The sequence below is a fragment of the Anas platyrhynchos genome, chromosome 13 (assembly GCF_047663525.1).
Source record: "Anas platyrhynchos isolate ZD024472 breed Pekin duck chromosome 13, IASCAAS_PekinDuck_T2T, whole genome shotgun sequence".
NCBI classification, from domain to species: Eukaryota; Metazoa; Chordata; class Aves; order Anseriformes; family Anatidae; genus Anas; species Anas platyrhynchos.
Window position 1 is genome coordinate 19832185 of NC_092599.1, and position 12667 is coordinate 19844851.

The 12667-nt window shown below is 48.3% G+C and overlaps 1 protein-coding gene across 3 annotated transcripts in view; it reads right to left on the minus strand.

Annotated features, from left to right (window-relative positions):
- FAM120A (family with sequence similarity 120 member A) overlaps positions 1 to 8924 on the minus strand; it is a 53832-nt gene extending 44908 nt beyond the window's left edge. For all 3 annotated transcript variants that reach the window (XM_027467903.3, XM_027467904.3, XM_027467902.3), the window contains exons 1-2: positions 7942 to 8924; positions 2894 to 3140 (exon numbers count right to left, since the gene is read on the minus strand). In XM_027467903.3, the coding sequence (XP_027323704.1) occupies positions 2894 to 3140; positions 7942 to 8415 (721 nt within the window). In that variant the 5' untranslated portion in view covers positions 8416 to 8924. The remainder of the gene's footprint in view (positions 1 to 2893; positions 3141 to 7941) is intronic.
- Between the last annotated feature and the right edge of the window lie 3743 nt (positions 8925 to 12667).

A 12667-nucleotide genomic window follows, 5' to 3' on the forward strand; every position in this document is an offset into this window, starting at 1 on the left:
CACATTACAAAGTACTGCCACAGTGGGAAAGAGATCAACGTTACATAAGCAACCTCTATTTCTTGACCTGGCTGAACAACCTCAACATATATTGATTTTTTCCATTTTAATGGCTTATTATAGCATATGCCTTAGGTTTTTTTTAAAGCAATTAGATACTAATTGAAGCCACTGCCCTTTCTAAACAGTTCACTGAATTATAGCTCTATACCTCACACTGTGTTTGTTTTTCTACTGCTGAAGCTTTATTTTATTTTTATAGATCATTCTTAAGTGTTTGAACCAAAACTTACAAAAGAACCTAAATCAGCTCCCAGTTTACATCAGCAGAGATTAGGACAGAACTTTAAGAGCACACTCTCGGAGGGCACAGTATTTTGGCCACGTTTTAACTACCTATGACAAAGATGCTCATTACAGTATAAAGCTAGGACTATAAAATCATTTTGTAGGGAAACCTGTAAGAAGGAAAAAACCATAAAGCCAACAAGCTATAGAATATACATAACCATCTCAGAAAGTAATCTTTAAAAATTTGCCTAGTTGGTACAGTCAGAAAAATATTTTGCTGGATACTTAACGACAGAGTCTGTATACCAGAATAAAACTCAATCCCAAAGAACGTGCCATTGAGAATGTTTTATTAATTGACCACTTATGTGTCTTTTCACAAGCCCCTCCTCATTTATTCCAAAAGAAGGTTTTAGCACGGGGAGTTACGCTGCTGCACCCAGAACCGAAGAACAATGCAACAGATTCATATAACTTCTACATCACCAAGTACTCAGTTATCCTTTCCCATTGTCGTTTTCTTCATTCTACTTAGGAACTTCAAAAGACCCCCGAAGAGGCCACAGGAACAAAGGCATAATAAACAGTGAAGTCATTCAAGCCCTCGTGTATAAAATAAAGAAATAAATGTAGTAGATCTGAATAGGCTACCCTGCTTTCAACAAACTGCACGCTACACAGAATTATGTGCCTATATGCATTCGACATTTCATTAGAACACTAAGTTACTTAAGTCCTTAGGATGTCAAAGCTGAAAACTGTTGCCAGTACACCAAACAGGATCTGTTTGTTGTGAGCTTATATAACCACTGTTTATATCATCAAATACCTAGATTTCATACTATTCAGTAATATAAAAAAATATACTCATCACAGTAAAAACTCAAAAGTATCTTCTGTTCTAGCTTTGTCTTTCATAAAGATTTCTCCATTCTGCTTACTCATACTGAATGCACACATAAAAGAAATACAAAAGAATACACAAAGCTAAACATGTAGCTGAACTGTTTTTTTTCCAACCCCTGTACCAATTTGGAAAAAAAGCTGCACCTCTAAGTAATTATTTGAAATTACCTCAGTTTCCTTCTCCTAAAAGCAAACAAGTATTTTGTCATGTAAGACACCAAAAGCGAAAATATTCAAGAACTTCTTCCATAACTTTTCAAAACCTTCAAAAGCTTTACTAGTATATTTTTCATACCCCATTTCATATCACCCAGCAATGGCTCAACTGGCCGTGTAGTTCTACTGCTCTTACAAGGCAAAATAACATCATTAACATGTACTTCACATAAATCCTGTAATGCATATCTGCAACTGTGAAACCGCTTTTCAAACAGTAATTCTTACTCATTGAACTGGCATTCAACAGCTTATTTATAGAATCCAAAACAAAGCCTAGCAATAGTAGTCTGCCATGCAATTTACACAGAGTTTTTGTTTTAAATTGCAGCTTAGCCAATCATCTGCCATTCTTCCATACAGCCAGGAAAGCAGGTAACCACTCTTGATATGAAAAATCACACGGTAACAAAAAAACAACTTCAGCTAGTCAAACACTTGTGGCTTTCTATCGTAAGACCCGTTGGTTCTTTCCATAATGTGGAAGGTATCTGCCTGGACTAGAAACCATTTAATATTAAAGACTATTAAAATACCAGTATGCTAAAGCAGCATAACATTTCCTCTCTCATTCACAGCTCTCAAAGAATCATGCACCCACACTAAATTACAAAGTCAGCATGAAAATGAAAAGAAAATCCAGTTTTCTTAATTTTTTGTTCAGTAAGACATGGCTCCTCTGTGCTTATTTACAGAAATCAAAGCTAGAAGACTCCAATAAGTAAGATTTATTTAAGAGAATAAAGTCTATTAGTCATTAACTCCCTCTTCCATCTTAGACCTTGTGACAGCTGTGCTAATACACTGTGTTGAAATTGCCCCATTTCAGTGGGGATGTGGAACTGATGTTGTTCCAACCTATGCTCCTTAAAGACCCAACACCATTTACCATTAGAAGCAGGAGGGCTAAAGAACTATCCAAATGAAGCTAGAGTTAAGATGCTGATCATCCACACCTTCTGTGGAGTTTTACTCGACTATACTACATTTCTGGTGCAGCTGATACAGTCATATTTGTCCAATATTTATCTGAGGGGATAAATGCCCCTGCAATCCAAAGTCTGCTCCAGAAATACTCTTTCCCAGCCTGAAAAGTGTATTACTAAGATCAGAACCCACATGCCATGTAAGACCAGAACTAGCAGAACCACAGCTGTCCTGAATCCCTACCCCCACCACTGAGAACATTTTGGCAAGGCAGAGCTTTGCAGAATTCTTACTTCCTATTCTTGTTTCTAGACAGCCACAGTCTGCATCACTCACAGGTCTCTACAAATTTGGCATGTCTGACCTCATTAAAAAAAAAAGAAAAAAAAAAAGCATCCAGCCAACCTCAAGACCAGCAGGATTGACTAAAACAAATGGAGAGCTTTGCCTAGATGCTTTGTCAAATTATACATGCATTATTTTAAAACATTTAACAGCAACTAAAATGACAAGCCTAACTATTAGCATCAAGTTCTTTTATTACTTCACTTACCTAAAAGAGCAGCAAAAATAGGAAAGCGATTTGGATTCAGGTCCAGTTGCTTGGCAACTTCATGCATTAGGTATTGGCTTGTTGTGAGACTTTTCCCATTACGGCTCAGTTTTAGGGCATGGGCACTGAAATAGTACGGGATGTTGCACAATGCATAATCGGAGTCATATGCAACCAAACCATGGAAACCTTTTTCTCTGCAGAAAGCAATTACTTCTTGATGATGATCCTCAATGCTCTGTGCAACCTATAGTGGAAGACAGAATAATTAGCTACAGTGTTAAATTGCAGCACTGATTTATCACATGTATTATGATATATTAGGTCTTTCCGAAACTACAAATGTGTATTTGAAACACCTGCAGGATATTTATAGCGATTAAAGAATCCGATGACATCGCATGTTCAGACAGGATGCAAGGACTGCTCGGCAGCACAATGCACAGTTCTGGAAGCCTACTCACTGAAGTGGCATTATGTATCACTAAACTCATCTGAACTAACTGTTTATTAACAGAAACACTCAAGCTCCAAACATATTACTGCACCGATGTCTGCATTAACTCACGGGGAACAGCCCTAAGGCTGGGGATACTCCAGCAGGACCGCAAGCCGTGGTGCCCCCTTGAAAAGCAACCCCACCACACATCGCTTTTAAAGTTTTACAACCCTATTCCAGCAGCAACAAAGCAACCCCAGCCAAACTGGGGTAACTTTCTTAACCTTTCCAAGGTCCGCCCTGCCCTCTGAAGCCTAATTGCCTCCTCTTCCCACCTTCGGACCCCCTACAGCCCACATTTCTGCACAGCTGCCTCTGATGCTGCAAGCTGCCCCAGGTTTACAGCCCGAACTGCACCTCTCCGCTCCCACTGCACATATTTTAGGCTGTGGCCGTCGGATGACTAGAACAGACATGTTCTGCTGGGGGGACACGAGCCAAGCCCTACCGTCGGAGATATAAAAGCAAGCTTTTCTTCTCGCCACGATCAAAACAAAATGGGCCACCAGGCGAACCCAAGGCCCCAGGTTAGTGCCTCAGCCCCGTGCCCCAACTCCTTGCCTCCCAGCCCCACAGGAGCAGTGCCAGCTGGGTGCTCCTCCTGCCCGGCGCGCTTCCCATCGCCCGCTTAGCGAGCGCTCGGAAATCCCCGTGTGAGTTTTGCCTCGGTGTAACCCAGCCAGGTACTCCATTTTAACTACAACACACACAGCAAGCGAGCCCAAAATAGCCGCGCACAAAACCATTAGCTTCAGACGCCACGGTATGTATGAATAACGACAGCGTGAGCGCTGCAGCAGCTCCGTGCTTCCTCCGCAGCCACGTCCTACCGAGCACACAGCCCCGCACCTCCACGGCCCCATGAAACGCTCCAGCATCCACCTCCCTCTCAGCAACAGGTTCCCTTCGCCCAACAGCAAGTTTAAAGTGACCCTTCCTCTTCCACCCATGCCTCGCAGGCACCTTCTGGACCTGACGCTGAATCAGGCATCCACTGAGGCTTGGCAAATGCTGCTTTTCCCACGGAGCTTCACGAGATGCCCCCGTTTTGGGTGCCCTGAGCACCCACCAGCCCGCCCCTCGCTCAGAGCCACACTGCCGCCAGGGGAAAGCGCCCTACCCTCTCCCTGCTCCCCGTGCGACCGCCCTACAGTTCTGAGAAAACGTTACTTCTTTTGAGACGTGCTTGATGGACTGTACCACGGCGCCTTCCAAAGTTAATTTTCTCTGTGAGAAACACAAGAGCTATTCATTTTTCTAATGAATTATACTGTCACCTAGGAAAATGTGTGTGCCTGCTGCACACAGAATAGGAACAGACTGTAAATACCCCAGGAACAATTCAAAGACGTCAGATTTATACAGTGACTAACCCGGGGAGGGCAACGCAGCCCTCTCCCTACCTCCAAATCCTTGTATGTTTTAAATTAGGACATTCCCCACAGCTTTTTTTTTTTGAAGGGTACATAAATTTAAATGATGTACATATATTTAAAACAAACATCTTTGCGTGCACGACAGGTACCTGCAAAAACAGAGTACAAACTCTTTTACAGCTCTGTGTGACATGGATGTGCAGGCAACACGAGAGGAAACTCAGCTCCTGGCCAGCTCTGCTCTCCTACAAACTGCTTCCTCCCCCTCCACAGCACCAGTCCCCTCCCTCCCCCCCTCCTTCCTTCCCTCCCCATTTTACAGAGCTATCTGACACAGCGTGCTCCGAGCGTGAAACTGCAGTGTTTATGTAACGCTGGAATCCCTATTCAAATAACTGAGCTGCCACACGGAAGAGAGCTGTATTTACCGAGGTACAGCTAACCTGCAACGTAAAACTCAAACCCATGGAGAGTCGGGACGGATAGCTTACAGGTCGTGCCAGAGGGGAGCCCAAAGATGCAACTGCACCCAGACAGTGCGCACAAGTCAAAATCAACCCGGGGCAGGGAGCGGGGAATCACAGCCCGCAGTTTTGAACAGTTTTCAAGACTAAATCTTGTGTAAGCAGCAGTGATGCTGGGCCAGAAAGAGAGAATTCTGCATGAGTAAACAGGCACGTGCACGTTTAGATGCTGAGAACAAAACAAAGTCTCACCAAAGTATGAAAGATGTTAAGATCTGCTCTGCTGAGGTGTTTAAATTTCAGCAAGCATGCTTCGCATTAAAGGGCTTCTTTTATGAACTATTCCCCCTCCCCCAAACAGAAAACTATCAGGTCACAATTAAGCTAAGAACCCATAGGATATTTATTATAACTAGGAGGAACCTGTTATTTCTACATCCTGCTGAAACCATCCGCGAGTGATTTATAATTGTTCTAGATGAAATACGTTCCTTTTTTTCTCCCCCCAATTACCAAAATAGATTGAATTTATAGCCAGTTCATAGGTCTGCAAAGAAGCCTTCTACTCAAAACTCTAATGTTTCCTCAAAATATGAAAATCAGTTTCATATTTCAAGTTAATCAGTATTCTCAAACCCAACTTTTCAAAACAAATAGAGAGAAAACACTAGAATTTGGTAACAGTCTCATGCATGCGTAAATACAAAGTCAGCCATACATGCAAATAAACATCACACATTCAAACCGCATTTGCTGTCTGTCCACCAGGACGGTTGCTAGAAAGTGAGCACAGGGGAGAATGTGAATAAAACCGGAGTAAGGTTTACAGACAGAAAGATAAATGCACTAAAGCTGATTTATAAAGAGAAAAAATTGTATCAGAAAAACAGGAAAAAGAATACGATGCAAGTTCAACAGTACCTTTAAAGTACATCCTGTCCTATAACCACAACATATACTACCTAACCCTAAAATCAATCAGGTCAATCAGCTCAACAGCCGTAGGGGTAAGGCATGTTATGGGAACGTAGGACGTCCTTCCCATTTCCAAGAGAGCTGGCCAGCTGGGAGAACCAGTGCAAATGCAGACCCTCCCAGAGCTGGTTCAATGGCACGAATGCTCCTAACAACAACAAACTCCCCCAGCACTACTGTTTGGTAACTTGCCCTTGTCAGCTCCAAGAGCTAACCTAAAACAAATGCCCACTCTCAAATCTTCCCCAGCAAAACTGACCTCCCCCCCCCCCTTTTTTTATATTAGAGTTATACAAGGGACCCAGCATGACATGCCCTCTTGTTCCTAAAACCGTTCCTAGAGATTAAGAATAAGGCCTATTACCAAGAAATCGTAAAGTAGCTAATGCTGCCGCTAAGCCTGAAAGCAAACAAAGTGCTACAGGTGACACAGTTGTCAAACGAGGCGACATCATTAGGATGTAAGGTACTTCCACAGAAACTAATGTGGTCTGAAACGCATATTTAAAAGAGTAGCAAGTTCAATGTACTTTGGGACCATCACAAATACCTAATTCCTACCAAAATCAAACAGCCAGCTTTGAATCACATATTATATATTTTAACACTGCAGCACGCAAAGAATCCACACTAAAAGAAAAAAGTTACGTTGGCCCATATATTCCTTTGCTAAGGAGCTCTACGTCTCAGTACCAAACCGAGATTTACCGTGCATCCACAACCAGAGCAAGGTTAATGCCTTCCCTGCATGGTCCCCGCAACTTTGTGCTTGAAGAACAGGCGGATTTTGGGCCCGGCTACCAGCACACCCCTGGACGTGGGGCCGTCCTCGCTGCCACCCCAGCTGCCAGCAGCACTCCCAGCCCCGAGCCGTGCTGCTGGCCCGGCCAGCACACCAACTGCTACGGCGGGCACGGCCGCGGCTCCAGCCCCACGCCAGCACTGCGTGCGGTGGCCCAGCACCAGCCCCGCTCCGCCAGGGCGTGGGGACACCCACCCGGGGTCCCCAGCGGGCTGGGGGCTGAGGGGGTCCCGGTGGCCGTCCCCACACAGCCCGCGGAGCTGCCGGAGCCACCGGGCTGCGGGACGGAGCCTGGGGCGAGCCGGAGCGTGGGACTTGTTGCGGGCCTGGCGGTAACTCACCCACCCCGTTCTGTTTGTTTGTTTTTCTCCTCGTACTTTTTTATTTTTTAATTTTTTATTTTTTTTCTAATCCTCTTCGCCATCCCTCAGCCGGCGGTGCCGGCGGGGCAGCGCCGCTCACCTGCGGGGCCGAGGAGGGACATTTTGAGGCCGAGCGGCGGGCGGAGGCCGGCCCCGACAGAACATGGAGGCGCGGGGCCTCGCCGCGGCCGCCCGCTCAACTTGGGCGCTCGGCGGCCGCCCACCGGAGGCCTCCGCGGCCCAGGCCGGGAGGGGGGGGGGAGCCCGGCCCCGCCCGGGGAAGGCCCCGAACTTCCTGGGGGTGCGGGGGGTGGTGGCGCGGAGCGGGGCTTCCACCGCCCGCCCCCCGTCAGGCAGCGGCGAATCCCCCGGGAGCGAGGCCGCGGCGCCGCTCGCCCCGCCGAAAGCCGGGGCCGCCCCCCCCGGGCCCGGCGACATTTTGCGGCGCTGGGGGAGCGCCGTGCCCCGGGCGGCCCCGCTGCCATCTTAGCGCGGCGCCCCCACCCCGCCCGGGCCGGGCCGGGCCCCGTTAGGCGCGGGGCAGGCGCGGAGCCGGGCCCGGCCGCTCACCTTGATGTGGAAGCGGATGAGGGCCAGGCGGATGCAGTGCGCCATGCAGACGGGCGGCAGGAACCAGACCTTGGGCGGCGGGGTGCCCTTGTTCTGGACGTGGCTGACGATCTGCTGCGCCGTCTGGCGCTCGTTGCCCTGGCGCTTCACCCACTCGTGCAGCCGGGCCTTCTCCAGGGCGCCGTTGAAGAAGACGAAGAGCTCGATGTTCCCGTTGAAGCAGGCCTTGGCCAGGGCCGCCAGGTAGCCCAGCATGTGGTTCCACTGCCCGCCGCTCACCCAGTCCGTGTAGAAGCCGCCGTAGAGCCGGTGCAGGCAGTTGTCGGCGTCGATGAGGAGGCGCAGCGGGGTCTGCGGGGGCCGCTGGCGGCCCCCACCCACGAGGCTGCCCCGCGCCAGCTTCTGCAGCTCGACGGGCACCACGGCGCTGGGGCAGTGCTTCTCGATGTAGTCCTGGAAACCCTGCACTCCCATGGCGAGGACCGGGCGGCGGCGGCGGCGGCGGCGGGCGGGCGGGCGGGCGAGCGGAGGCCCGGCGGCGGCGGCGGCGTTGGCGGCGTTGGGGTCTGAGCTCGGGCCGGGCGGCGCGGCGGTGGCGGCGGGCGGGCGGTGGGAGCGGTGGTTGCGGGCGGGAGCGCTGGCTGCTGGAGGCGGCCGTTCAGCGGGGAGTTGTATGGATTAGTGGGGGGCTCATGGCTGCTGCGGCCGCCATGTGCTGCTCTCACAGAGCCATGGCTCGGGGGATCCGGGCTGCTGCCGCTGCGGCTCCGACTGCCGGCGGGCGGGGGAGCGGCACAGCGCGCAGGAAGCCAACCCGCCGCCGCCGCCGCCTGCAGCAGGGAGAGCGGAACGGGCGGGACTTGGCGGCGGGCAGCGCTGCCACTCACGGCGAGGGGCGCGCACCCGGCCGCCGCCAACGCCGCCGCCGGGAGGGAGGGAGCGAGAGAGGGAGGGAGCGGCCGGCCCCCGGCACCCCGCTGCCGCCGCCGCCGCCCGCTGCCCGCCGGCCTCACGACGGCCCCCGGCGCTGCCCTGCCCCGTCCCGCGGCTGTGGGGCGGCGCGGCCCCGCAGGCAGCCCGCCCGCCGCCGCCGTTGCATAACCCAAGCATGCGCGGGGCCGCGGGCGGAAGCGGCTGGCGGGGAAGGGGAGGGGGCTGCGGCGGGGGCGGGCGGCGGGAGCCCGGCGGGGCCCGGGCCCCTTCCCCTTCCACCGGCCTCACCCCTGCCCCTCGGAGCGGGGCCGAGCTCCGGGAGCCCGGCGCTCCCCGGGTTGCTCCCCGCCCGCCGCCATTTCGTGCCCCGGCCGGGCCCGCACCTGTTGCCCGCGGTGCCGGGGGCTCGGTGCCGGCCGCTGCCCGCACAGCGCCGCGGGGCCGGGCCTGTGCCGCCGGCAGCGGGGTGCGAAGCAAACCCCGGGGCCAGAAGCCGCCGTGCTGCCCGGGGCAGGCCGCAGTGAGCTTGCTTCAGGCTGAGCTGGGGAGATGGTGTTGAAAAGTCCCCAGTTGGGGCTGTCCCACGCCACAGAAGGCGCCTGCTTGCTTCTGAAGTAATTAACTTGGTGTCGGAGCCCTCTCTGCTGTGTAAGAAAACGCCAAGCTGCGATGCTGAATATTCACGTTAATATCTTATCGATCAGGAAATAAGTGTGTTGTTGACGAGATTTCAGTCAGGCTGCGTTGGCACCTGAAGTAAATACCCACGGCTGAGAGCAGCAGCGCCTCAGGGACGGGGCTGCTCCGCTCCCAGGCCGCGCAGCGCTAGCGTGGGGCTGCTCGCTGGGTGCCTGTGTCCGAGGCCGTCTGGTACAGCGTCAGGCTGCTGGAATAATGCTGAAAAAGCTCTGTTAGCAGTCAGAAACACGCTTCTTCCTCGAACCCTGTTTTTGGATTAATCCAAGTGTGGTTTCCTAAGTAATAATATTTTTTTCAGACTACTTTTCCCTTAGATTTCTTAGATTTTCTTCTAGTAGTCATCACGTTATGATGACATTGAAATAAAAAGCCTTAACAAGAACATTTTAAAAGGCATGCAAAGTATGGTAGTAGACCAGCACTGCTAATAATACGAGGAAAGAGGAACAAGGAGAAAGGGCTTTAGAAATACGAAGATCCCCAGATGCGCAAAACTTGGTCAAAACAGCAAGTACCACCATACGTGAAGTGCAAAAAAGCAGCTGATTGGACATGCCTGCATATAACCAACACGCCAACCAAATTAAGTGCAAAATTTGATCAAAACCAGCCAAAGGATTTACTCTTTTGATGTGCTATTCAGAACCAAGTCTTTGTAAAGCATTAAATAATACGCCCCCTCTTCAAAACACACGTTTAAGAGATGTTTTTTTCATCTCATTTTCTCAGTCACGCACCTGTTTGGGACAGGACATTAAATTATTTTTAAGAAAAGAGCAATCACTGTTGAAGAAATCAATCCTTGAGTAATTATTTCACAGGATATTTAAGACCAGTATTCTTAGGAATGACAAATCACATATATTTCCTAAGTTTTACTTTTTTTTTTTGTTTTGTTCTGTTTTGTTTTGTTTTGTTTAAAAAAATGAAATTGTTTCAAAGCATCTGAAACTGGAAAAGCAGCTGTTACCATTATGACACTTCCCATGAGTTAGTTGGACTAAGCATTACCGAGCACTACCAGGCTCACAGGCAGCCACGACCCTCCCTCCACAATAGAAAAGAGAAAAGGGAGGTAAAATAGAAGGGGAAAGTGCTTGAAAAAGTTATTTGACGCACACAACTGGATTTTGGTAAATAAAAATTGGCCAGACAAGAAGGCAAAGGAAGTGTAATTTATGGAAAACAAAATTACACTGGAATACAGGTAGACTAAGATCTAAAAAGCAACTAAGTGGAGGCGTGAAGACAAACAAGGTGTTTTTTTCAACAACCAGCAGCAGAAAGCCTGCAGGAGACAGTGCATTCTCTGCACATTAAGAAAATAGCACAACAGAGGAAAAGGCGTTGAGGAGCTTTCTTTCTCGGCCCTGAGACACAACACATTGCACTCTGTGGGTTGTGAAAGGGAAGGGTTAATAAAGATTAATATTAAAGTCAGTGACTCATTATCCAACCTGAATAGAAGAGAATTAGGAGTGGCTCCCTAGAAGGAAGGAACTGAACAGTCATTAGGAAGAACTCCTAATGAATAACCATGTCAGGACAAGAACATAGAGATGAATGATATCATTTTAGCCTTCATTCTCTGTTAACGAACTTGGTCCTATGAGATGGATGTGGATGTAGGCAATGGAATGAACTATTGAGGGTAACCTCGATGGGTACATCTGCCTGGGAATAATTGATGCGTGTATTATCCATGGGAAACACTTGCTTTACCTGATTTCCCTTAATATTTCTCCTCTGTTCTCACCCTGGTGTGTCTCACTGAGGAGCTGCTGCCCCAGAACTTTCCAGTCCTCACTGCAGCAGGAGAAAAGCTCCTGTCCTGCCTGCTTTCTGCTGGGGCCAGTGAGCAGGCCATGGGCTTATTCTGCACTGGGACACTTTCATGCATTGTTACTTCCACGCTCAAGGTGACATAGGCCTATTATATTAGTATTTCTGTACTGAATTTCAATGCAGACATTTGTAAGTAAACATCCAGTAAGTGCTGACATTCCTCTGTTAGTTGTGACAGTTGGCTGCCCTATTTCCCTTTCCTGTAATCTGAAGCATTTGACTGTAGTAGGGGTAAATGGCACGCAGTGATAAAACTAGCCCTTTATCCTCTCATGCTAAATATCTTGCATATCTGCTTATTCAGAATTTTGCTTATAGAAGCTAGCAGGTTCCTTATGTGGTTTATATAAAAAAATCAACATTTTACTGGGGCACTTCCCCAGGTTGACGTACCACCATCTTCAGCATGTACGTTGTTTCAAGTGATTTCCTTTTTTTTTTCTTTTTTTTTTTCCCCATGTTATACACATGCTTGCCACTTACTCTAAAATAGTTAAAAAAAGAAATAAAAGTTAAGCAAAAAATTACTGTAGGTTGTTTTTTTTTTTTTAAAAAAAAATCTTTTTTGTTAAAAAAAAAAGGTGTGTATGTTTGCAAAAATACATAATCATTGAAGTCCTGCTGTAACTTTGTACCATAGCGCTTGCTTCCAGGTGAGACGTCTCTTTCTTGTCTCTTATGTTGGTGGACATAAACCATATACGAAGCCCGCAATTTATACAGCTGAAGAATTCCCGTTTTCAGATACCTCTCTATAAGCTTTCAAAACATCTACAAAGACCATCTTGCTTTTGCAAACAGTAACTTATTTTCAAATATCTGTGAATTACCTTATGATGAAACATTTTCCTCTCAGGACAGAAAAAAATGTACATATGGGAGGCACCTGAGTCATTTAAATGCTTATCAGTCTCTCCATCAACATTAGCTCTTAGATGAGTTTCAGTCTATTTCTGGAACTTCTTCCATTTTCAGCTTTCTGCAAGACATGATTGCAGAAACCGATTGGCGATAGTTCACCTTAAACAGATTTATTGTGAACAGTTAAATATTTTCTTAGTCTACAAGCAGGAATATTACTCTTCCAGCAAGAATCAGGTAATACCAATTCTTATAGTTTTTTTTACAAAACTTTCTCTTTGCAAAGCACTTTGCCAAAATTTTTAATTTCTACTGATCTACTCTAATACAGCAAAAACTCCTGCAGTGTAACATTTCAACTTAAGTTAAAATTCAACTTCCAGCAGAA